Below are 27,672 nucleotides of genomic sequence, written 5' to 3'. Positions count from 1 at the left end.
AGATTATCCCTGCTTGAACAGAACAGTAAATAGGGAGGGGAACTCAGGCTCTGGTTTTCTTTTTACAATTCAGCCTAGGTCAAGATTTTGAATTTAAATCTATTTAGAATAAGAATAAAAAATGAGTCATTCTTTTGTACATCTGTCTCTCTGATCTTAAGTAGAATTCCTTGTGTCATTAAATAGTTATTATTATCCTAACTGAAGGTCAGTGATATGCTGCTGTTCATGAATTATTAATTTGAATTTTATCCACTCAAGTGAAAATTGTCCTTGTGCTTGTAAGATGTTTTGCTGCTTAGACATTGTGTTACCTTGTTTAAAATTTGGACATCTTAGAATGATACTTTTATGATTTTGTCTGTTTCTATTTACAGGAATCTCTTTTGGAAGGTTTAGAAAACAAGCAACCCAAGATTGTGATAGGGTGTATACAGGCTCTCAAGGAGTCACTCAGGTATATTAAATTTGCTTATGTTGTTAAGACTAATTAGTGACAATGGCTTGTAATGAAATATATACTGTTACTGTTGGGTCACTGGAGTACCATATAGTGTTACTGTTAGATTACTAGAGGAGCATATTGTGTTGCAGCTGGGTAACTGGAGGAGCATAGAGTGTTACTGCTGGGTAACTGGAGGAGCATAGAGTGTTACTGCTGGGTAACTGGAGGAGCATATAGTGTGATTGTTAGATCACTAGTGGGATGTTTAGTGTTACGCTTACATGCTACAGTCTAGCACCTTGAGCATGAAATTATGGGTTTCCCCCTTTTGTCCAGTTTCCAACATATCTTGACCCCTGTATGCCCACTTGGCATGCTTTATTGTCAGGAAAAAAATTGAAAAAATAAGACTGCTATACTGTTTTTTTCTATAGTGCACATTTATTCATGTCTATATTTGGTGATAGTAATGGTTGCTAAAGGCAATAGAAACTGTTATATGGCAATTAACATCCATCTAAGAACAACATATTTGGCAATCAAACCATTGAAGGTTTGGGTCGTTTGTCATGTTACAATGAAAGGTCTTTATTGGCATTTTGTTAGGTTGAAGGCACATCTATGGTTGCAAAGGTTTAATTCATTTTCAAGTCAAGTTTATGACAAAAGGGACTAAAATTATGCAACTGCAACATTTGTCATTTAATAAATATATTCTTCTAAAAGAATGAGACTTATTGTTATCATGTTGGTAGATAATGACTGAACACTGAACCTAAATGTCAGCAAAGTCCAAAATGGAAAATTCCATGGTGCAGGTCATTTCAGATTAACCATATCTTCAGACGTTTTATGTTTTTCTGATTTACTCGACTGATTGATAAAACATTATCAGAAGTATGTAGCTGTCCAAGGAAAGGATGATGCTCTATTGCAGATGACAAAATTAAGATGGCAAAAACTGTCAAAGCAGATAAGAATACAGTCACCATGCTGTAGCATGCTCTGTTATAACACAGATTCAGATATAACATGAGCTTGGTGTGGATCCCAAAATTTCATAAACATGTGTTTTTCATGTACATGAAAAAATACTTTTTCTTCTTAAAAACTATGAAAAATAATGTGTACAAAATTTATTTAGGGATCACACTGGGCTTTGCTAATGTTGCACATTGTGATTTTGTTTCCTTATTAATGAAAAAATATACCATTGGCAATATTTTTTTGCATCATCTTTGTTGACTATTTAAACTTGTATAAACAGTCTTGGGTTTGAAGTGGAGAAGTTTAAAGGCATCATGAAAGGAAGCTGCAAACTTAGATGTAAAATACACTGGGACCTCTATTGTTACAGAAACAAATTCTTTGCTCATATTGACAGACCATCTAAACTGTGTGATGTCTGCTTACGCTGAGATCTGGCCTGAGTACTGTATGCTGTGATACACTCAAATAGTCAAGCTACCAGACTAACTACAATTGACCAACCTTTGAAGGCAGGAACAGGAATGGCTACAATCGATCAAATGACGGCTACTTTTTTTTTTAATGTACCCAGAAAAATAGTTTTGCTGAAACTTAAAAGAATACAGAATATCTTTGAAGCACTGATCATTGTGTATAAATATCAAGGAAATGAAAAGAAAATCTCAGTCTCATTCATCTTCTACAATTATTTGATGTTACTGCCGCAATAACAAATGGGCATTTATTTGGTCTTCCAAAGATGTCCTTTAGTATTGACTTAAATAGTACATGCACCATGGTATTGCCCTCTACCTATTACCTGTTCTCCTAAATTATGATTAATTAACACATTTTTGTACCTAAGTTATGATTAATTAACACATTTTTGTACATAACATCATCTGGTTCTAGGGATCCCAACCAATGTGTTATAGCAGGTTCACACTAATTTTTGTAGCACTAATAGTACATTGAGTACTATCTTCTATTTTCCTTTTCCACTTTAAATTGTTGTGTGTTTCAGTTTTGGTGGATGGGTGACACATTGTCCCCTCCCCTTGGAATCCTTGGTGCAACACAACTGTTAATATGTACCTTTAATGAATGTTTTGTTATGTTACTTGTTAATATGTACATCCAGTTATGTTTTGTTTGATTGCTGGAGAGGCATACGGTGTTTCCCTTTTGTACATCTAGTTATGTTTTGTTGGATTACCAGAGCAAAGCTGTCATAAGGAGTAAGCAATAAGGGTGTCTGCTTGGGGTGCCAAGTCACTAATGTGCACCATTTTGCAGAGTTGCTGTATTTTTTCCAGTTTTAACACGTGCATCTAAAAGCAGCCCAATAAAATTAAAATTCACCACAGATGTCAACAAAGCAGAAATAATACAGTCTCTGTGATATCGCATTCTTCATTTAAAATCGTGGATCCAGTTGAGAGACCTCCTTGCCAAGGAGGTCTCTTAGCTTGCCAACTAGAAGTATTTACTTATTTTCATTTACATAATAGTTTGATTCCTGTGTTACATATATTGGACCTCTAATTTTTTTATATTATATTGTGGACTGTAAAGAACAGATTGAAAGATTTTGCTAAGGTAAATAAAATCTTGTAGCTTAAATTATATTTTTTCATCTCTGAACATTTTACTTGCAATTTTAATTATTTCAGACTTGATTTTTCTGTGTTTTAAAGCAGAGTTCCACTTTTCTCCTGACTTGAATCAGATTTTTCTTCATATAGTGTTTTTTATATCATCTCCGATCCAGTTTTTTAAAAACAGTCTGTCCGGTCCCAATCCGCAACGACCCTTGTAAATTATTTGTTCCGTATATTAGTTAACATACGACTCTCGTAAAGAGTATTCTGATTGGTCAAAAATTTACATTCATCCAATGAATCTTTATGTAATGGAAACTGATCTGATGGCAATGGAAAGAAGAAGCATGCTTGCAAAACATGGCATTCCTAGTTAGTTGAGACAGACCATGACATGAAAAGTTTAGATAAAGGTTTAAAAAATGTATGGAATGATTCCCATTCCATACGTTTTCTAGTTTTCTAGCAATCAGTTTTCTTATTAACTGACCAACTAAATTTCTATAAACTTTTCACGAAAAGTTGATGGGAATTTAGTTGGTCAGTTTATAAGAAAACTGATTTATAAAACTGTTTATAAGAAAACTGATCACTAGAGGACTGTCAATGTGTGACCTCTGCAAGAAAGGTCTGAATTATTGTAATCATGGTTGGAACAGCACCTACAAAAGAAGCAGCTTACAGAAAAATTGAAGCTCAGAAGGCATCTGAAAAAAGAATATCAGACATGATTTTTCTCCATTTTAAAGCAGAATTCCACTTTTCTCCTGACTTGAATCCAATTTTTCTTGATATAGTCCATTGTTGTTTTTTTTTAATCATCTCCGTTTCGTTTTTAAAAAAATGGTCTGTTCAGTCCCATTCCGCAATGACCCTTGTAACGTAATCGTTCCATATATTAGCCCATGGCTCTTATAAAGAGTATTCCGATTGGTAAAAAGTTTAAGTTCATCCAATGAATCTTCATGTAATGGAAACTGATGGCAGTCGAAAATATAAGCGTACTTGCAAAAAAGTGGTGTCCCAAGTTGAGAGAGACCATGACACGAGAAGTTTGGAAGGTTTAAAAAACGTATGGAAATGGGAATGGCTGGAGTGAAAAGTTGACGAAAATTTAGTTGGTCAGTTTATAAGAAAACTGAACACTGGAGGACTGGCATTTTGTGACCTCTGCTTTACGGTAATCACAGTTTTAAGAGTTTGGAATGGCATCTTCAAAAGAAGTTGCATAGGGAAAAATTGAAGCCTAGAAGGCATCGGGAAAAAGTGCAATTAATTACTATAAGAAGAAATATTTCTTGCATGAGGGAACAGATGTAGCTCTCTGTCAGAATATATGCACTGCATGTTGAATATGCAAGCACCAGCTGGAAAAGAAAAGTGCTCTCATTGAGAAAGAAAAGATATGATTGCACATTGAGCCAAAAAAGTCAGTGGTGACAAAAAGGAAGGCTAAAGAAATGTTTGCCAAAGCTGCAAAAAGAGCTCGACTGGCATATTAAAAGTTTGTGTCTAGTGGAGAAAAAGACAAGTGACTGGGATTATTTGTATATTGTTGACGTACATGGGTGTTTATTTTACAGATTTGTTATGAAAAGAGAGAAGTATAATATATTTGCTGCAAAAATTGAGTAATTATTGTGACCTAATTATGATGTGAACACTAACATGTACATGAAATAACTTAAGCACCAATAGTATTGGAGAACAAATTCATGTGACAGTAAATGTTGTGAAATTATTCAGGTCAAGTTGAAATTTTTTGGTAAGTTTATTAGCTTTTCAAATGTTTAATTTGTTTTATTTTATGATCATAAGTTGCACCACGAGCATTTTGTATGAGTGTAAAATGTGTTTTTCTTCCAAATCGGGTACTGCTTCTTGAGACCCCCAACCCCTCCCCTTAAATAAATTTGCAGCTATTTTATGGAAGACCAAAATCATGCCTGTTATTTTAGCCTTATTAGGAAGATAAACTTGTTGCATTGTTAGGTCTGAAAATTTTTAATTTTGGGTCTGGAAAAGGTCTGAAATCTTTTTCTAAATTTGTGCCAGGAACCCTGTAATAAATAAAGCCAGCTGTACTTTGTTAAGTCAGTAGAGGTACACATAATTTTACCCATTTTATTATGTACAACCAATTGTGTATTGTCTGGACACTGGAGGCACATCAAGAGTTACCCTTACTTGTTCATCCAGTTCTGTTTTGTTAGGTCACTAGGTACAGATATACAGTTTTGCCCTTTTTAATATGTACATCCCATATGTTTTGTTTGTTCACTAGAGGCACATATAGTATTTCCCATACTTGTAAGTACATACATCGAGTTACTTGTGTTAGGTTATTATTGGGGTTCATGTTCCATAAACACTTATTTGCTTGCCCAGACTAACAAAAAGGTAGGATGCTGTAATCATCATAAAGTTTATTCAGCTGAACTGTGGGTCAAATTCATGTACTGTAGTTATTCTAATAGAAGCCAACTTCTAATATAGTCTCTCCTCCCATTTATTTCCACAAAAGAAATTTGTTACCTTATCGAGTCTTATAGGTCTCTATGTATCCATTCATGTATGTACGATAAAAGAAAAAATACTTTATTCACTAATTTTAGGATATATGCTCATATTACAAAAGAAAATACAAGTAAATATACTGTGTGCCATTGTGTAAAGAAGTTAATTATGGTGTTCATCATGAGTATACATACATAATGTCCTGTAATCGGTGCATTATATTATAAAGATGCTAGTATCTCTTAGTATATTATTCACCATTCATTTGAGTTATCAATGATTGTCTAAGGCGAAAAGCCGAATTTATATAGTAAGAAAGATTTCTTATAATCACTATATTACTGTGACTCAGGAGGCATGGATAGAGATAATAAACTTCATTAAGGTATTTCTGTTTTAAGTGGTCATTAAGGTACGTTCAGATAATTAAAACAGTACATGATTCATCCAACGTCTGTTAAAAAAATCAAAACAATTTATGACTGATTTAGTTATATACAGTATTCATTGCTTCCCTTTTTTATATAGAAATTGCACCACCCTGGGGTGTTAATTAGAATGACTATGGTATCTAACTGGGACTGTGCTTTGCAAAATCTTGGGCGTATTCAATCGGATTAGTTTGCTGAACTTTATACAATCACATGTAAAGCTTCCCATTTATTACAGTGTCTTTATGACTTGAGGAAAACAAACACATTGGTTTCAGAGGATATGTGAACCATCTTGACAACTTGGCATGGATTCTCTATTCACACTTAAGATAATTTGTGCTATAAATGTTGCTGTGTGTGCAGATCAAAATCAGTACATTTTATACTTGTGGATACACAAAAATTGCATGCACATGACTAGACTGTATTCCAGATTAGATAACTCAGGTTGATTTTATATATCTTAGTTCATAAATAACATGGCAGGTATATAGACCTATAGATGCTATGTTTATCCTTTGAGTTCATTTCTTTCAGTTGTTTTGGCAACAAGATAATGCCAATAAAGCCAGTACTGAAATTCATTCCCAAGCTTCTGGAAGATCGAGACAAAACTGTACGAGATGAGACCAAACAGCTTGTGATTGAAATCTACCGATGGATTGGGGCTGCTTTAAAACCACAAATGACAAATTTCAAGCCAATTCAGGTACCAAATTATCCTTAAAAGTAAGTAACAATACAGTTTTTGTTTTTATTGGTTTTAATGACACTTTTAACACATTATTGGCTATATCATGCTGAAGAAAAGGGGCCTATGTGCCTTTCCCAAAGACACATTAAGGACAGAGAAAGGTGGCTGTCTTGAACATGTATTGAGCCTGTGACCCTTGAAACTACAACACAAGAAATGTATTTTGTTTGTTTTGGGTGTTAAATGGCACAGCAGTGCTTGGATTGGGATACATTACCAAGGCAAATTGAGTAAAGTGCCTTTGCCTTGCCAAACCAGAAAAATGAATACAGGTTGATATGATTTTGGGAACTGGACTTGTGTTCTTTCGGTCGCAGGTCCATTGATTGACCAATGAGTCATCATGGCTTCAGTATAGAACAACATTGTTTACTTAAGGTAACATGAGGAAGTGTGACAGTAGTTAAACTGATTAAAATTGTGACTTATGGATACATTATGAGATATAGTGACTTGTAGGATAGATTACAGGGATGGGCAAATTCTTTATTGTGACATATAGAACAAATTAAAATTTTGGAAAGGATAGTGAAAATTTGCACGGTGCTTGTCTGTGACAGGTCAGTTTTTGTCAGTATGAAATGTTTTAAAAAACTGCATATTTCTGACTTTTGCTCAGCTAGAATATAAATTAATATCAAATGCATGTAAATTAATTTGCTTTCATAGCTAAATTACTTAAGTAAATATGAGTATTTTGCATAGAAGTTGTCACTAGCTTTATTTACTGCCACCAGCAATCAAAGGAAAAACTGCTGACGTGTACGGGATCTGAGAATTTGTGATCACAGTGTAATACATTGACTGCTGACACTAAGATGTATCCATTTCAGCTCTATTTTTAGCTCATGGATTTGTACCTTTATATATATGTAACAGGCATGTATACTGAACTGATTTGACATATAGTAGATGCCATTTCATGGTTATGAAAATATACAGCTTTTAACAGCTTTACCTGATAATAAAATGATTAGAAATCAGAAAAGCTCTAGAGTCCAAAGAAGATACAAGCTGTGCACATGCTCTGAAACTAATGTAACATTAAAAGATATATATGTTTGCACCTTAGAAGGTATTCATCAATTTCAGAATTTATTATTCAATTTTTCTAATGCTTGACTTGCATTTATTATATAACTTTTATTGTAATTTTGCTGCAAAGAACAATATGTTCTTTACAAGCAAAAATGTACCATATATACTTGTTTATAAGTCATGTTCAGCTGCATAATGTAGATCCAGATCTGCCATCACATAATGCTCTGCCAGATCCAGGTCTTTGTAGTGTTCTAGGTGTAATCAGTAAGCCAAACAATATAGACATTGATATGCTGGTACATTATGCAATGGCAGGTCAGGGTTTATATTGTTTGCAGTTGGACTCAACTTATAAGTAAGTACTAAGTTCAGTTTTTGCTATTAGGAAAAGGTTATACAAGCTATATAAGTGCTTTTTTTGTTCAGGTTTTAGAAATGTGGTTGTTGTGGGGTTAATGCCATTTTTCAGCACATGATAGGCTATGCTTGGCAGCCAGTATTAATGTTGGAGGAAGAACCCGGGAAAACCCCAGGAAGAACCACCAAGAAGCTACTGGCAAGCTTTCTCACATACCCACATTAGTCGAATCCTAGACTCAAATTCACACAGACAGAGGTGAGATGGCAGTGATCGCTTTAGAGCACTTGGCCACTTGGGGCCCCCTAGAAATGTGGTATAATGTTCTCTATTTCTGATAATCACTAATGTAGATGCAGACAATGTGAGGTTGCTAGAAATTAGTATTTTTTCTGTAAAATTAAATGAAAACATGGCACATATTAACAGCTGTCTCTTTTTTTGTATTACTCAGATCCATTAATCATGACAAATGACATGGGCAAATGAATTCCTTTGATGGTCACATGTCAGGACAAGTAGACCCAACAAATATTTGCTCAGAATTGATCATTGGCCATTTTGCTTGGATGAATGAATCATTTGAATGTTATGTTTGGATAACAAAGGCAATACATTAGTCTTAATCTTGTCATTCTTTTGTTTATATCATAATATTTGTAATTTCTTGTATTTCATTTGTAATAAAACATTTGAATTTCTCAGTCATGTCATCCCATTAATTTGGCATAACACGAGACAGTGTCACTTGGCAACATAATAGAGCAATACAATGTTTTTGTGGTTATTTGATGCAAACTCCTGGTCTTTAAGTGTGAAATGTAAGAAATTTAGTTGATAATATGTCCAGTTTTACAAATGTTGCACAATAAACTTTGCTGTGCAGGTGCAAGAGCTTGAAGCTGAGTTTGAGAAAATGCCAAACAAAAAGCCACAACAGACCAGATTTCTGCGCTCACAGCAAGACCTAAAGGCCAAGATGGAGGAGCAAGCTGCTGGAGATGGAGTTGATGCTGGTGATGGAAATGGTAAGTGAAAACAAAAGAAAAATATGTTTTGTTTTTGCAAGCAGTATTGAAACCTTTTTATCAGATGAAGAACATTCTAAATGAAGATTTCAATTCAGATTCAAATCTCGAAATCAGCATGCAGACCTGATGTTATCCTTTCTTGTAACAAGATGTGGATATTAAAATCCTCAGTTCATTTTTTCTTTGTTTAAGTGAAATTTAAAAATCACTCTTCATTCTGAAGTTTTTCTTTAAACTGAATTTTATTTATTCGCAACTTTAATATTACTGTTCCCATACTGTGTGGAAAGCAAGAAACAATCTGGAATAAAAATATGTTTTGTTTTAATGAAAATCAATAATTTTTATGAAAATTAACCCAAATCAGAAGAAATAAAACAGAAATTTCTGAGGGCTGTTCCAGTAAAACATATACCTACTGGGGTGAAGGCATCTTAAAATTCAACCAACCCACAACAGAAGCAATTTTAAAAAATTAGGATCCACCGTCAGATATGTTTTGATTGAAAGACACTGCTCCCTACTGAAGCATATTTTTTTAACATAATTTCTGACTATGGTTATTGGGCAGTAGAAGCGATTTTAATATTGGGTTGGGGACAGAAGGGATTTAAATGACATCTGGCTGGAAGTAATCTACTGAATTCTTATAGATCATATAATCGACTGCATATTTTTATTTGTATTCATTCATTATAATCAATCCTTTGTCATTTTGTTTGTTTGTCTGTCAGCCATGTATGTCTCTGATACTGTGAAATCACAGATTTTCATGGTGGCTTATTGATTGTAGATGTCACTGATCAGTCCCTTAATACCTACTAATTTAACATCCACGAATACAGATTTTACAATAGGGATTTCTATTCTAATACAGAAATCATGAATTTGTATCCTACTAAACTGTATGTTTACTAAAGTGATCACTATGTCTTGCTATTTTTCTTTGTTCTCAGGTATGCTGCTTTTGATTATAATAATAGTTAAATCTTGTACTGCTTTAAATGTGTGATCAGATGCTATGATTCCTTGTTATTATTTTTTTTAATGTTTTGGTAAACTTATAATACAAGTTTTGTGTGTGTGTTATCTCCAGTGAGAGAGTGGTGGCGGGAGGAATTGCCATTGTTAAATATCTCCATAACACTTAAATATCTGTCACTCTTTCTTACTGTTCCACTCTGTTAAGGATCTACTAAAATCAAAATACTCATGTCATCTATAGTTGTATAGCAATTATTACTGATATCATTCGGCATGGTCACGTGGTTGTGGTGGGGTCTTGGTTTGGATGGCAGAAAGACCATAGGCTTACTCTGTATTTGACAGCTAATTACGATGTTGTCAAAAGAATTAAAAAATTTCTAACAATTCACTTTGATTCTGATTATATACTTGATTCATAGTCAATGAACAGGTTCTTAAAACTTTTTTTTTTTTTTTTTTAGCTATGTTCCTCCATCAATTCAAGATTTGAATATGCCAAAGGTGAAATTAGTACAGTTGCATCCTAAATTACTATCATGGCTACTTCAAATGTTATTTAATGTAAAACTTTAATGCCAGAATTCATAGCTTCAGAAATTTTAGGGTTAAAAAATGAATTTCTTCTCAACTCAATTTGGTGCAGATTACTTTGTTTTTTAATGATACTGTGAGAATTCTTGATGTGTAAAAATTGCACAAGAAACGAACATCAGATCAGAAAATTATTACCACTGGGAAAATACTGATAGGAATATGCAGAAATAATGATGTTATTATTTAAATGGAATATATGGTGTCAATACGAGTGCTGGTTCTACAACTTTGCAATATACATCTTGTACAACTATTTGTTGTTTCTCACAACACTGTAATATGGCAATAATTTCTGCACACATGAAGTTGGCCCACTTTTTACTTTAGTCCCATGCTAATTAATAGTTTTAGATTTGATTTTACAACAAAACTTAGCACATTTTACCTTTTGACAATAATACAGTGTGACCCTGCTATAACATGGTAGTTGGGAGCCATAAAACCCGACCGCGTTATATACCGAACCGTGTTATATGCAACCAAGTCAGTTAGCTGAAGAAAATGTACCTCCCCCCACACAAAAATGTGTGTGTGTGGGGGTAATAAATGCGGGTGGTAAAATATGTGCTTCGTCGGCACAGTTACCATCTTGAAATGATGCATATTAAATGAGAAATACAGCTGTAGTGAAAACAGAGGAGACATAATATAATAGTTTACTTTATTTAGAGAACCATGAATTGGTACATATACATGAATCCTGTTTATATATAAATGTCAAATGTATAGCATGAATAGAGTATTAACACTGTGTACTCACCTGTGAACCTCATCATATACATTGAATCCACAATACAAGTGATTCCATCAAAAATATGCACACACAACTTAAAATATTCATTATTTTTGTAACAGGTCATATTGGTCTGAATTCAGTGGAAAAACATAGCACAATCACATAACGAATGACGAAGCACATTTACTTTAAAGTACATTGCAAGTTGGTAAAAGTTAGTTTGCGTTTTAAGCCACCTTTGGCATAAACTTTTTCCATACAAAAAGGAAACTTTCACAGCACAGTTAACGTGTTCCGCTCACGTTGGAAAATGCAAAAATCCATCAGATTCCATCACTTTTATTTAAGTTTGGTACTGACTTCCTTTGAGGAAATGTTCTTTGCTGTTATTGAAAGATTGTAGTCGGCTTTCTTTGGATGAAGGGTGCATGTGCTATTGAAGTCACTGCTAAAGGACAGCTTTGGAGAACCAAACGAATGCCCATTTCTTATTGTGGCGGCAACATCAAATAATTGTATTGCATGATTGAGACTGGTATTTTTTCCATTTGCTGAGTACGTTTTCATAACAGTCTGTGCTTCAAAGGAAATCTGTTTCCTTTGAAATTTTAGCAAACTATTTTATCTGGGTACATTTATAAAAAGGAATTGGCCGTCATTTAGACTATTCTAGTTACTGTCCCGCCATGCCTACTGAATAAACCAGTAAGTAAGATGTTTTTTTTATATTTTTTTAATTTTATTTTTACATTTGTGGTAGCAGCGTGATGCTGCCTCCCATTCGTGCATCTGAAAATTAACAAAGGGTCAGCGGACGATAGAGACGCAGGTGTTCTGATGACAGGGATTATTACAGAAAACATGAGCGTTCTGAAGGATTTAATTCTGAGTGAAATGAAGAGGAATTTTACATACCATCCACATACAAATGTCAGTCTTTGTAAATATATTAATTACTAGCGAGCGGCCAAAATCTGATGAAAGATAGATTACAAGACAATGCCTTGTCCGGTTGATCTGTTACCAGAAATGTCAACAACAAAAAAGCGGATATTTCACAACATACAGAACTCATGTTAGATGTTAGGATAAGCGGATTATGATATAACAATGCACTGTTTAGATGGTTTGTCAGTATGGACAAAGAATTTGTTTATGTAACAATAGATAAATTTCAGTGCATTTTATATCCAGTTTGCGGCTTCCTTTCATGGGGCCTCTGAATTTCTGCACTCCAAACCAGTGGTTGTGTATAAAAGTTTACACAGCCAACAATGTCGCCAACAAATAAAAAAAAACACATGGTATGTTTTGCAGCCAATAAGGAAAAACAATCCAAGTTTGCGACATTGGCGAAGACCTACATGATCCCAGAATAAACTTTTTATGTGTTTTTTCTTCTTCTTACTTTTAAGAAGAAAGAAAAAATACATTTTCGGGTACGAGAAAAATACATATGAAATTTCAGGAGCCAAGCCATGATCGTTTTGTATTATTCATGCGCGATCTCTTCACCAAAATGATAAGCAACCTTTTACGTTCTTTTCGTACTTTTTAAGAATTTTTTTATTCTGTGCTGAGAACTCCTTTCATTGACTGCTGTTTGAAACGCATATTCATAACTAGCTTGAACAAGTTACTGTTCTCACAGGTATGGCCCCCTGGGTATTCTCTCTTGGACATCTCTGTTCCAAAAAGAAAAGTTTTCCAAAGGTCTCGCTAGGATTTTAAAACTAGGAGTCCAGGACTCCCATTTATGTAAAAATGGGAGTCCCACCAGCAAAAGTTGCAGTCCCCTCTCAGAAAACTATGCAAATTATAAGAACTACTGGTTACCATTGAGTTTAATTTTTACATTCTTTATAACACTGACATAGCTCTTGTTTGTCTATCAGAATGAATCTGAAATTTGTCAATCCAAGGAAGGTCTTATTCAAAGCACTAAGCTAGGCATCACACATTTTCTTACACTTGGCTACAGTCCCATCCAAACAATCAGTTCTAACAATTTTAGCACTGTCCTGAATCTCGTTACAAACTTCGTCAGTTTGCCGTTGAACCCCAAAATACTCATTCAAGTCTAAGTCTCAACATGTCATAATTCTGAGGTCACATGCAATGCTTATTCCGCTACACTCGGAAATGAACACAATAATGAAAGCTCAAGTTGTTCATTTGATGTACTGTGATAAATGACCACATGTACATTTCTGGGTCTTTCTGCCTCTGAATTCAGGCACTGTAAATATCATTAAATTTTCCCACCCAGTGCCATTCAAAGCCTTTGATCTTGCTGCCCAGCTATTGCAGCATGTTCTTTTGATGTACTCTTATAATGATGACATTTACATGGGGGGAGGGGGGTGCTTTCAGTCACTAAATTCTGTTGTAAATATTAGCACAGCTAATTGATCAACATATTTTCCCACTAAGCAGGTGGCTGAAGCAGGACTGGCAAGTCTTTGAATTTTGCCGCCCACCTATTACATGTATATGGAGGACTCTCGCCTAAGTAATTTTCTGCGTCCCCAATAAAAAATATTGATATCCAAATATGCGTGATTAAGCATTTCCGAAACCTTTCACTAACATGAACTCTGCCAAAGATTCACTTCCTTGAATCAGTGCTTTGCTGCCTCTTATTCCAGATTTTTTCTATTCCATAATGCTGTATTCGCGTATTCTACTTGTTCAGACATGGGTTGCTTGAATAAATATAACTGGCATGTTGTCCGTCCAAAACTTACCTTGGACTCGCACTCAACGTCAATTTTGGGCTCAAAATCACACACTTGTATTTCCAGTGACATTTTCCCAATGTCCAACAGACCGATATACATGAAATTCATTGTCATCATAGCTATCACCAGCCAGTATTTGCCGACTGAAAACGTCGTCTGAAGACAAACCCTGTTGTGATTCATCCATCTTGGTTTCTTGTGTGGCCCTTATTCGAAACACGCATTTGTAAAACTTCCATGATGAAAGTAAGTTTAAAACTACCTTAAAATGTTTGTTCCAGGGCCAAAGAACCAATCAAATTTAGTTTAACAGCCATTCATGTTGAACTGACGTATCCAGCTATCTGGATGTCGCATCAAGCGCTGCAAGACTGCTACTGGCAGCGTGCATTATGTTGCGAAATGCACTTCTAAAGTTAAAAGTTTAATAAAAAAAATTGCATACTGTGCAAAGCACATGTTTTATATCCACGACGTTGATGTAATTTGCGGAACATATATCACTGCTTTAAAAGTATGCAAGTTCGTACAAATTATGTGCACTCACATGCTCTGGCATCATTTTCTGACCCAATGTTTTATTCACATTAGACCACTAGGAGGGGGTTAAATGTGATTTTAAATATATATTTGTTTGTTTTTTTTCTTTTTCTTTCTTTCTGACAACCCCACCAGCACTCATTTTGTTAACACATCCCACAACAGAAGTGATTTTTCTAACCAGCCTTCCACTGTCAGAATCAAAATAGTTTGAAATACAACCTCCTACAGAAGTTTTTTGAGGTGCCATCCCTGGGGGATATATGTTTTACTAGAACAGCCCTGACCACTACATTCTTTAAATGAGTTACAAAGAAAATATTCAGAATCTTAATTTAATTGATCCAGATTTGATTTCTTGACTTAAAATATGCACATTTTCAGAACTTTAAGAACTTGTCAGTTGATGTACATTTGCCACATAGATCACTTGGGCATAATTCGTTGTCACTTCAGTGTCTGCATAATTTTACCATATTGATAACATAACAGTAGAAGAGCTTAAGAAATGATGCTTGTTGTAAACAAATTACTTTTATCTTTTGCCTTTTTCTTCTTGAAGTTGAGAATTCATTTTCCTGTAGGCACAGGCACTCATTTCTCTCAGTAACGAGAAAAACTATTGGCAACACCATTCTACAAATTAATACATGGTGACTAACTCATATGGGGCCCTGAGTGGCCAAGTGGTCTAAAGCGCTCACTGTTACGGATCACTGCCATCTCACCTCTGTCTGCATCGGTTCGAGTCTTAGGTTCTGCCAAAGTGGGTATGTGAGAAAGCTTGCCAGTAGCTTCTCATGGGTTGGTTCTTTCTGGGGTTTTCCCAGGTTCTTCCTCCACCATTTATACTGGCTGCCATGTATACCCTATCTTGTGCTGAAAAATGGCATTAAATCCTAGAACTAACTCATGTGATTTTGATATCAGTCACTGATAACATAAATGAATGTTAAGGAGACAATCCAAACTTGTTCACTGCATGTGAATTAAGTACTTTAATCATTTAATATCCACTTTTATGCAGAGTTTCTCTTGCTTTCATGTTTTTTGCTTGATTCTTATTTGGAGACCTACACTTCAATGTCTCATGCAGTGAAATATGCTGCATTCTGTCCTGATTGATGATGGGTCTTGGTAGTGAGTGGCCAGTAAGAGCAGAAAACAATAGATGTAATTTCTGTAATGTCAGAATAACATTGGAAAGTGTTCTGGATAAACTGGAGGTTGGGAAACTCTGGCTAGGTTTGTAGGAAAGTACATGGGGGAAAGTTGTAAACCATTTATAAAGTAGTAAACAGTTCATTTAAAGATCAGTAGGTTATCAGTATTTCCAACCAAGCAAACTCAATATTTTGGGGGGATTTTTAATCTATAAAGCCTATTTAAGATGAAGTGTAACTTTACGGTCCTGTAACATTACCTTTCTTTTATTCAACTTTTTATGTGGGTTATTTGATGTTAGTACTGTATGAGATGACCCCGAGTTTGCAGTCAGTTGTATTTCAAGAGAAACATTCAGGATTTGATTAGCTGGAAAGACATTGAGCTGTGTGTAGTAAGGCATGTCCTAAGGTGTAAGCAGAGTATCTCATATTGATTTTGGCAGCTAAATATATTGATAAGACTGACCATCCCTGTTTTTGTTGCCAACCCTAGCACTTTTTACCCCACTGGGTGAAAAAAAAATTAAAGTGAAAAAAAAAACAAATAGATTTGGGCATCAAAGGGCTGTTCCATTTAAACTTACATGGTACCCAGGGAAGGCAATTTAAAAAAAATATATGCCAGAGTACTTATATTTTGCATAGTTCGTAATAAAATGATAAGAAAATTCTTAATTGCATCTTCAGGTGAGTACCCCACTTTAAAAGTGTCTTCCCCGTGTTCCATGTGTGTTTTAATGGAACATGCCTAAGTGAGCTGGTTAACCCCAGTACTTGAGGTGCTTTGTACATTATATATATATATATATATATATATATAGACACACACACATACATACATACTGTGTACATTTTAACAGTTCAATAGGAAATGCGTTTCTTTTTTGGCCTTAGCAAAGAAAAATATCAGGAATGGTATTGCATACTTTGATCTTATGACTGAAGTTGTCAACTACTCTACTGAGGAGTGTGAAAATTGCAAATAAAGTTTTATATTGTTATGTTGTATTGCTCTCTCGCTGAACTTTTAGCGCTAAATTGGCACATTTTCTTTAAGATGAGAAGTACATTTAACTGATGAGAACTTGTAATGCATGTGTAGTTGGTCTGATAATCAGACCCAAAACCTTGTATAATCAAAAGGTGTTTGCAGTCTGACATTAATAATGTCTTCCTTTTGTTAGATATTGATTAACCATTAAATTGGCTTTTACTGCAGAGCATTTCATATACATTTTTTGGGCTAAATGTGACAACCTAAGTTGCTTACATTGCTGTCGTGATTATGACTTAAATTCCCATTTCTTGTCATTTCTTAATTTCTGAACTCTTTTTATCTTCATTCCTTATTATTCTGTCATCCAAGACAGGATGTCGTTAATCAAAGGTAATATGGACAGTTATCCAGTATGACTTAAATGATGTCCTCTATATGTGCACATTGACATGAATTATTTTTGTTTCTAGTGATACATATTTTATCTAAAACAAGCTTCTACTGGATTCTTATGACAGTCTCAAAATAAAAGCTGATTTGATTTGTATAATTTACACTTTTTATGCTGAAATTTTGATTATTCATTTAGTATCGTAGATGATCCCTCAAACGACCTGGAAGTTTTTATTTGAAAATGTGGAACCTTTTAATATTATTTTCATAAGTAATGTTTAATCTTCACTTAAATCTTTATTTCAGCAGACACTTTGCTAAATTATCACATGACATAATATTATCACAATATCCCTTCAGATGAAGGAGGTGCTGAAGAGATTGACCCTTTTGAACTCATGGAGGCTGTCAATATTTTGCCTTTGCTGCCAAAGGACTTCTTTGAGAAAGTTGTAAGTTATCATTTGTGCCTGTAAATGTATTATTGCATGCAGTGTTATGCATTGAATTTGGATTGTTCATAAATTTTCATGCATAGCCATTTTTCGTTCAAAATTCAATCTTAAACTCTTCTATAATTTGTTATGTATTTTCTGAAAATCTAAATTATTATCAGAAATACTATAATATTTTACTGGAGTCTTTGATTATATAGTGAAGCTTGCTTCACTTTCGTGGAGGGTTAATCAATATTTGCAAGGTTAAAATGTTTTGTCTAAGCTGTTGAAAGTCCTGTATCTTATATTGTAGATGAGAAACTTAGTCTGGAGGATTTTGTTTTGCACAATAATTTTTTTTCTAGACTGAGTTCCTTTTCCAAACATTGTGGGTGGCTTGCACCTCTAGTGATAAGGAAACCTAAAGGCTGCAGGTAACAGTTTTAGAAATTTGATTAGAAAATAATGCTTTCTGCACAATAGGTTTAGTTCAAGACTGCATTACTGTTACTAATAATGCTTCACAGGTGACTACAATGAGGACTGTTAAGCATGAGGTAATAATATGCCATTCATGGTACTCTTGTTTCTCTCTATGATTTTCACCATGCTTAGTTGAACAGATTTTTGAATGGGCAGATGTTCCAGAAGTGACCATAAATGTGGGCATGTTGGTATGTAACACTTGAGGTTATGGTTGAGATTTCTTCATGTATTTAATATTTGACTTATCTAAAAATACATCATTGTTATCATTTCTTTTCACAGGAAGCCAAAAAATGGCAGGAGAGGAAAGAGGCATTAGAAGCTCTTCAGAAGCTTACAGAAAATCCACGTATAGAGCCAGGTGACTTCCAACCAGTCATAAAAGTTTTGTTGAAGGTAATGGCAACTTGTTGCATTAAGGTATGTTTCTCTCTCAAATACATTCCCTGATTACATTAATGTTATGGATCTAAGCCTCCCAAATCCAGCCTTACTGGCAATTTGTTCTGAACCCGATTTGATGTGTCATGAATCCTTTTTTTTCCCACTTTATAATTTTTTTAAATCTAAGGCTGGAAGTTCAATCAGATAAGCAGTGGACTGTGTCTTGTACCAGACTGTTGATGGTCTGCTTCCATTCCAGGGATAAACTGTTGCCTTTGGCAATGATGAATCAGTGCCATTGTCTCTATATAATTTATGGCCAATACCCTGTGCTTAAGTAGTGAATAAAGGAGAATCTTATTCTGCCAGACGATTCTGTACTGGAGGCTGGTATGCAAAGAGTAAAGCCAGAAAGGTTATCAGCTAATCAAAAGATGATCCAGCTGGTGCCAATACCAATCATACTATGGCATGGCTGAATGGACAGATCTATCAATAAAATCTTCATCATAATGTGTTTGGTTTGACTTTCGTCAGATGGGACAGACAGATCTATCAATAAGATCACTGTAATTGCAGTTCTGTGTAGTCATTGGCATGTTAGGATGGACAAATCTGTCATTAACATCTCCGTAAATATAGAGATATGAAGCTATAGATCTGGTGAGACAGACAGATTAATCATTGTAATTGTAATTAAAATGATTGGTTGTTGTCGGGGTCATTTTTGGTGTACGTGACATAAACATGATCAGGTAAGTTTTAATAGAGATGCATATGGAGAGATTTCTCAGTTTTGGGCTTTTTACACTGATGTCAAGTTATTTTGTTGTAGTCAGATTTTGAGTTATAATTTTCTTCAGATCAGTTGGATTTCAAAAGGATTAATTTTTTTTTCTCTTTAAATATTTTGAGGAGTGCTCACACAGAAATTTTGGAAAGACATTGCTTACAAATTTAATTTGGATTTCCAACACCGGAGTGCCATTATTTCTATTTCTACAAGGAACTGTAGATGAACACAGTACTGACTACAGCATACGTCATCGTCATCCATCTTGGATTTTTCATCAGGGTTCAAACTTGAAATTATTAGAACATTTATTACTAGGACTTTGCAATTTAATTCGTGGATTATTCTTAGATTACTTTTGGATTTGATTCTTGAAACTGTAAGTTCTTCTCCTTTATTCATTTTTACAGAATTTTTCCAGGGAAATAAATTATTTGTTAAATTTTAAAAAGCTTGTTGTTTTAACTCTTTCTGTGTTATTGTTTATTCAAGCCTAAACACGTAACACACTAAAACAACAATTACTAAATGGCTGAACAATCAATGGGCAGTGTGCAAAACACCATGAGTAAAGTTTAAAAAAAGTGTAAAAATTTCACAAAATATTTTTAAAAAATCAACAAATAATATTTACATCCTGTTTAGGAATAGAAATTAATGAAAATTTTTTTTTTTTTAAATCCTGTATGGATGGTTGAATTTAACAACATTGGCTTTTGATTCACAAGACTGTCTTGCGCAATGTTGTTCTAATGGTTATGTCTGTCTAATGACACAATCTTCTTTCCTTCCTGAGAACAGTCAACCAACAATAATTTGCACCCTCTCCTACATAATTCTGTTGAGAGAAGCATAGCTGCAGCTCACAAAATACAAGTGATTTCCTTGAGCCAGTCCTTGGATGTAATGTAGCAGTTTAGGACATAACAGAGTCAGCTGATGTGCAAACCTAGTCTGCCTTCTCTAGCTTCCATTTGTAGGAGGTAACTTTGCTAATAGAGAGACCTGAATCATGTTGTGTTAGTGGAAGCTGCATAGACAGTAACCAATCCCCATTGATGAAAGCACAACCTTAGAAGCAGCATGAATTTGCTTCTCTTGTTGGATTGGCCTGGGAAACTTGATGGTGAGACAATAATCAAGTGCAGAATCCTACAGGGATCTCCCGTGCATGTGTATAAAAAAATTGTCTTACCTATTCTCTTAGTTTAATGTGATCAGCTAATGTTGATGGAGAAAGCAAATTTTTTAGTATATTGTTTCTTACCTGATCACATTACAGATAATACCTACTTCTGGAATGCAACCATCCTTTAAGGTTTCACTCAGGTAAAAACTGGTACATATGGGTATAGCAGTAGCCACCGAGTGGGTAGGAAGGAGAGTTGATTTCCATTGTTTATATAAGACAGTGGTTCCTTACCTTTTTGGATAGCAAGCAAGATTAGGTTTGTGATGTTAGCATCACAACCCAGTGAATACTAAAAAGAACACTTGGGTAGGAAATTTCAATTTATTAGGGTTGATTTTGACAACACACTCTAAACAGCAGTGCTACCTAGTTATGGCTTGTTACCCATTGGTTAAGAACCACTGATATAAGATATAGACAGAAAGAATGTTTTTTTCGTCTGTCAGGGAGGGCTGGATTTGGAGATAGCAGAGAAGGTTATCCTAATGCCATGTGATTGGAGAAACATAATTTATTTCTCATGGGGTATATTTTACACCATTAATACCCCAAAGACAAGAATTGTTGTGGGTTTTTTAAAATAATGTCTAATCAAGTTGAAATCAGCAAGAAAATCCTAGATGAAAAGAAAATCTAAACATCAAAAGAAATAAGTTAATTAATAATTAGAGAACTAAATTTAGCCAATGTACTGGGATGCATATCTATATTATATAAGGAATTATTGCATGTTTACTCTTTATCCTGAGAAACTAACGCACTTCCTTGCAGAGTCGCTCTTTCTTTACAAATCTACAAATTTCTATAAATTTGCTTTAGCTAGAGATTATTTGCATGTCTTTTAATTTTAGGTTATAGGTAAAGACACCAATGTCATGTTGGTGGCCCTTGGTGGAAAGATTTTAGCTGGACTCGCCAATGGCTTGAGAAAGGAATTTAAGCAGTATGCAGCACAAGTAAGTAAACTTTCAATTCTTATTTATGGAGATTCTGTTAGACCATGGAATCATGGGTTTCTTGCAAAAACACCCAAGTGTAATGCAACATTTTAAACCATTCCCATTAGGGAACGATTATACAAGGTACCTGTAATTCCCATGATGTGTTGTATTTTGTTTAGCTCTGCTTGTAATATACCAGAAGGGCTTGATGGGATGGTCTGTTGTCTATCGTTTGTTGTCCATTCATCCCTTAGTACAAGTCTGTTGTCTTTACTCCTAAACTGCTTGGAGGATTGTCATGAAACTTCAAACACAGATTCATCCCATGGTCCAAAATGAAAATGGTGCCACTCAGAAATACAATATGGCTGCCACATTGTCAATTTTGAAAACCTTGTTATTGCTAATGTTGATGTGTGAATGGTCATATGACATGGAGTTTTCACTAAAAGACACTTGTTCCTAAGTGACAGTGGAGTTGATCGGATGATCTTAAAAATCTTGTCATTGCCACACCTCCTGAATGGATGGTCATATGGGTTTTTCCCTAAAATAATGTCTGGTTGGTCCTGAAAGATAATAGAGGTCAATCTGATGTCTAGTTTAACCATCTTGTTATCACTACTACTCCTGAAGAGAAAGACACATTGAAATGGAATTGTAAGCAGAATAGTTCATGTGATGTTTGGTTGGCCTTACATGAAAATGGTGCTGATCTGATGGTCATTATGGCTGCAAGAATCATTATCTGGAAAGGCTTGTTAATGTTACTCCTTCTCAATGGATGATTGTATCAACATGGAGGTTTTTCTAAACAATTTCATGTGATGTCTACTCGGTCCTAATGCTGCTCTTTAGACATTCAGTTGCCAGCCACAGTATCCAACTTGAAAATCTTTTTATCACTATTTCTCCTGAATGAATGGTCATATCAGCATGTGGTTGTCACTGAAAGACTTCTTACATTGTATTATTGGTCATATTTGAAAATGATGTCAATCTGGCTAATAATATGACTACAGCAATGTCCATCTTGAAAATGTTATTGTTGCATCTTTTGGATCATATTGGCATTGTGCTTTCACCAAAAGACTTATAATGATGTCTAGCAAACACTAAAGATATTTAGTGCCAATCTGATTGTTCTCAATGAAAATGGTTCCAAGCTGACACCTAGTATGTTCACAACAGCAACTGATTTGAAAATCTTTGAAGAATATCAAAGATAATTTCAATGCTCAACAGTTAAAAAGAAAAATTGTCTTAGCTTTAATTCCTGGAAATTCTTTTCCAGCCATTTCAAAATCAGTCCCCTCATGGGACTTTTGTTACTGATGAGAGTATTGTTGGAAAATATATACCTTTATGATCGAGATATGCTGTTGTATTTCAGAAACTGTCACATTGTCTCCTTGAGAGAAGAAGTCAAAAGATCCATTACCAGCCATTTGGGAAATATGCGAAGTACACCAGTAGTGAATCATGTCAAAAGAAAAGATAACTGATATGTTTAGGAAAGTCAGGGAGACTGAAAGATCATCTGCTGAGGATGGAACTTTCATTAAATTTACCTTTACAGAATTGTAGCATGTTTAACTTTTACATATTATCCTGTTGAATTTCATGTTCACATTTATTTTGAAAGGTTTCTCTCCCAAAAGTTTTAGTGCATTTCTTAATTTTTATATTTTTAAAACTAAGTTGGCATCATATAGCTACTTGTATTGAGGTGCTTTTAAACACTACTTCCTATATACATACCTGTTTATTTTTTACACATCTTAGTCTTCTTGGTAGTGCCTATCTCAGATAATAAAATAAAAGTGTTGCTAAGGCAAATATTGATTCGGAAGTGAAACAAATGATTTCAACCATCTTTCTTTGGTTTATCTGCTGAGTACTTAAATTGCAGAAAACCCACCCATATAGATGTGTGCATATGTACACCCTAGACATGTGAAATTTAGCCATTCTAGAAAGTAAACCTACCTACCTTGAAGAAAAGCATCTTATTCCTGTGACGTTTTGCTCGTGAAACACCCTCAAAAATCATTCCCAAATAAGTTTTAGCATTCATTGTGTATTGTATACATACAAGATAACATGTGGAGAATCTAATACTCACATAATGTTAAACCAATATTCACATAAAGATGACTAAAATTTAATAAGTTTCAGGTAATTGTGATAATGGGATGTTCAGGCCTGACTTCCTATTTGCCAACTATGGAAGCCCAGGATTTCCAAAAATGGAGACACAATGGAATTCCTCAGACTATTCATTAGCAATAGAAAAGTAACATTTACTGTATGTGTAATTGATTCTTTTTCTTGCACTTGACCAGATGCTAATTCCTGCAGTTAAAAATCACAATGATTTGTAATTGACATTTCCTAGAATAGTACAAAAAACAAAAAACGATGCTGTATATAAAGGACAGTTGAGGGGCATGACTGTTTTCCTTGTTAGATATGCATTCTTATATACAAGGACAGTCAAGGGGCATGAGTGTTTTCCTTGTTAGATATGCATTCTTATATACAAGGAGAGTCAAGGGGCATGACCGTTTTCCTTGTTAGGTATGCATTCTTATATGCAAGGACAGTCAAGGGGCACAACTGTTTTCCTTGTTAGATATGCATTTTTATACACAAGGACAGTCAAGGGGCATGACCATGTTCCTTGTTAGATATGCATTCTTATATACAAGGACAGTCAAGGGGCATGATTGTTTTCCTTGTTAGATATGCATTCTTACATACAAGGACAGTCAAGGGGCATGAGTGTTTTCCTTGTTAGATATGCATTCTTATATACAAGGACAGTCAAGGGGCATGAGTGTTTTCCTTGTTAGATATGCATTCTTATATACAAGGACAGTCAAGGGGCATGATTGTTTTCCTTGTTAGATATGCATTCTTGCATACAAGGACAGTCAAGGGGCATGAGTGTTTTCCTTGTTAGCTATGCATTCTTACATACAAGGACAGTCAAGGGGCATGAGTGTTTTCCTTGTTAGATATGCATTCTTATATACAAGGACAGTCAAGGGGCATGAGTGTTTTCCTTGTTAGATATGCATTTTTATATACAAGGACAGTCAAGGGGCATGAGTGTTTTCCTTGTTAGATATGCATTCTTATATACAAGGACAGTCAAGGGGCATGAGTGTTTTCCTTGTTAGATATGCATTCTTATATACAAGGACAGTCAAGGGGCACAACTGTTTTCCTTGTTAGATATGCATTTTTATACACAAGGACAGTCAAGGGGCATGACCATTTTCCTTGTTAGGTATGCATTTTTATATACAAAGACAGTCAAGGGGCATGACCATTTTCCTTGTTAGATATGCATTCTTGTATACGAGGACAGTTAAGGGGCATGACCTTTTTCCTTGTTAGATATGCGTTTTATACACAAGGACAGTCAAGGGGCATGACCATTTTCCTTGTTAGATATGCATTTTTATATACAAGGACAGTCAAGGGGCATGAGTGTTTTTCTTGTTAGATATGCATTTTTATATACAAGGACAGTCAAGGGGCATGACCGTTTTCCTTAGATATGCATTCTTATATACAAGGACAGTTAAGGGGCATGACTGTTTTCCTTGTTAGATATGCATTCTTATATACAAGGACAGTCAAAGGGCATGACTGTTTTCCTTGTTAGATATGCATTTTTATACACAAGGACAGTCAAGGGGCATGACTGTTTTCCTTGTTAGATATGCATTCTTATATACAAGGACAGTTAAGGGGCATGACTGTTTTCCTTGTTAGATATGCATTCTTATATACAAGGACAGTCAAAGGGCATGACTGTTTTCCTTGTTAGATATGCATTCTTATATACAAGGACAGTTAAGGGGCATGACTGTTTTCCTTGTTAGATATACATTCTTATATACAAGGACAGTCAAAGGGCATGACTGTTTTCCTTGTTAGATATGCATTTTTATATACAAGGACAGTCAAGGGGCATGACTGTTTTCCTTGTTAGATATACATTCTTATATACAAGGACAGTCAAGGGGCATGACCATTTTTCTTGTTAGATATGCATTTTTATATACAAGAACAGTCAAGGGGCGTGACTGTTTTCCGTGTTAGATGTGCATTTTTATATATCGGGACAGTCAAAAGGCATGACTGTTTTCCTTGTTAGATATGCATTCTTATATACAAGGACAGTCAAGGGGCATGACCATTTTCCTTGTTAGATATGCATTTTCATATACAAGAACAGTCAAAGGGCATGACTGTTTTCGTTGTTAGATATGCATTCTTATATACAAGAACAGTCAAAGGGCATGACTGTTTTCCTTGTTAGGTATGCATTCTTATATACAAGGACAGTCAAGGGGCATGACCGTTTTCCTTGTTAGATATGCATTGATTCTTATATACAAGAACAGTCAAGGGGCACGACTGTTTTCATTGTTAGATATGCATTCTTATATACAAGGACAGTCAAGGGGCATGACCATTTTCCTTGTTAGATATGCATTTTTATATACAAGGAGAGTCAAGGGGCATGACTGTTTTCCTTGTTAGATATGCATTCTTATATAAAAGGACAGTCAAGGGGCATGACCATTTTCCTTGTTAGATATGCATTCTTACATACAAGGACAGTTAAGGGGCATGACCATTTTCCTTGTTAGATATGCGTTCTAATATACAAGGACAGTCAAGGGGCATGACCATTTTCCGTGTTAGATATGCATTCTTATATACAAGGACTATCAGGGGGCATGACTGTTTTCCTTGTTAGATATGCACTCTTATATACAAGGACAATCAAGGGGCATGACTGTTTTCCTTGTTAGATATGCATTCTTATATACAAGGACAGTCAAGGGGCATGACCAATTTCCTTGTTCGATATACATTTTTATATATAAGGACAGTCAAGGGGCATGACCGTTTTCCTTGTTAGATATGCATTTTTATATACAAGGACCATCAAGGGGCATGATTGTTTTCCTTGTTAGATATGCATTCTTATATAAAAGGACAGTCAAGGGGCATGACCGTTTTCCTTGTTAGATATGCAATCTTATATACAAGGTATACTCAATATGATTACAGTTCATACAGTTTATGGCTCTGAGTTTGCATAAATCACAGGATGAGTGGTTTCCCTCTGAAAAGAGATGTTCTGTACTTTTATCCTTATAAATAAGAAAAATCCATCATGAAAAATGTCAGACTCCAGGAGCAGTGTAAATAAGCAGTGAAATGCACAATAAGCTTAAAATTAAACAAGAATTGTATGGTAAATGTTAATCCAATAACATCCACATCCCTGGTCAGCAACAGATAATTTTGTAAATAAAATGACACACACTTCATTTAAAAACAGCTCAATCTCACATTATTTGATTCTAAAACTTGTTAATATTGTCTGCACATGCTTTGGGTAAATTTTAAATGTAAACTCTCTGTTTGTATTAACCACTCTTATTTATAACCTAAAATCTTCCTTTATAAAGGAAAGAGTTCACTAAGAGAAAAGCAGAAAGATGGGCCATGTAGTGCTACTTGACAAGAACCGAAGTGCACTAAATCATTAATTATCAGAACAAGTTTGGCTTAATGAATCTGTATACATTTAATAGTGCTTCAGATGAGCTGCACACACGTTAGGTCACAATATCTGTTTTAAGCAACTTTGTTGACTTAAGAACAATGCCATTGTTGGACATGTCTGATTAAAGAACATTTATAGCTGGATTTTTATTCGGTATTCCAGAAAGTCTTCATTATGAACAGGTGACTACTGTATGGGATGTATCCACTAAGTCAGTTTACTTTGTACCTGAATCGTATGGCCCATATGGCAAAGGACATAAGGTGTGAGCTAAAAGCATGGTTTGTCTTATTTGTATTTTCATTAAGGAGGAGCACAAAGGAGAATACATCTGATATTTGTGTGTTTTAGATGGTTTTATGAAAGAATTTTCTGGGAAAATTAAACATTTTCTCAGTTGCACTGGTAGTTTGTGAGGCCTTTTGAAGATTGCGAAATATGGTGAAATTTGTGGTTTTTGATGAACATGTAACTAAATCTTTATTTTAGTGCTTCACTATACCATATGGATACATGTTATAGTGGACGTATAGTCA

The 27,672-nt window shown here is 34.8% G+C and overlaps 1 protein-coding gene across 1 annotated transcript in view; it reads left to right on the top strand.

The window, feature by feature from the left end:
• The window catches only part of LOC149787827 (cytoskeleton-associated protein 5-like), a 279,152-nt gene that overhangs the window by 25,038 nt on the left and 226,442 nt on the right, over window positions 1-27,672 (top strand). Inside the window, exons 5-10 of the mRNA XM_089974049.1 lie at window positions 378-457; window positions 6,504-6,675; window positions 9,006-9,147; window positions 17,665-17,756; window positions 18,510-18,623; window positions 21,448-21,552. Coding sequence (XP_089830175.1) covers window positions 378-457; window positions 6,504-6,675; window positions 9,006-9,147; window positions 17,665-17,756; window positions 18,510-18,623; window positions 21,448-21,552 — 705 coding nt within the window. The remainder of the gene's footprint in view (window positions 1-377; window positions 458-6,503; window positions 6,676-9,005; window positions 9,148-17,664; window positions 17,757-18,509; window positions 18,624-21,447; window positions 21,553-27,672) is intronic.

Source organism: Sinohyriopsis cumingii, chromosome 11, assembly GCF_028554795.1.
Source record: "Sinohyriopsis cumingii isolate HCF-2022 chromosome 11, ASM2855479v2, whole genome shotgun sequence".
NCBI classification, from domain to species: Eukaryota; Metazoa; Mollusca; class Bivalvia; order Unionida; family Unionidae; genus Sinohyriopsis; species Sinohyriopsis cumingii.
The sequence above is the reverse complement of the archived record's forward strand: the minus strand, read 5'-3'. Positions and strand labels throughout refer to the sequence as shown.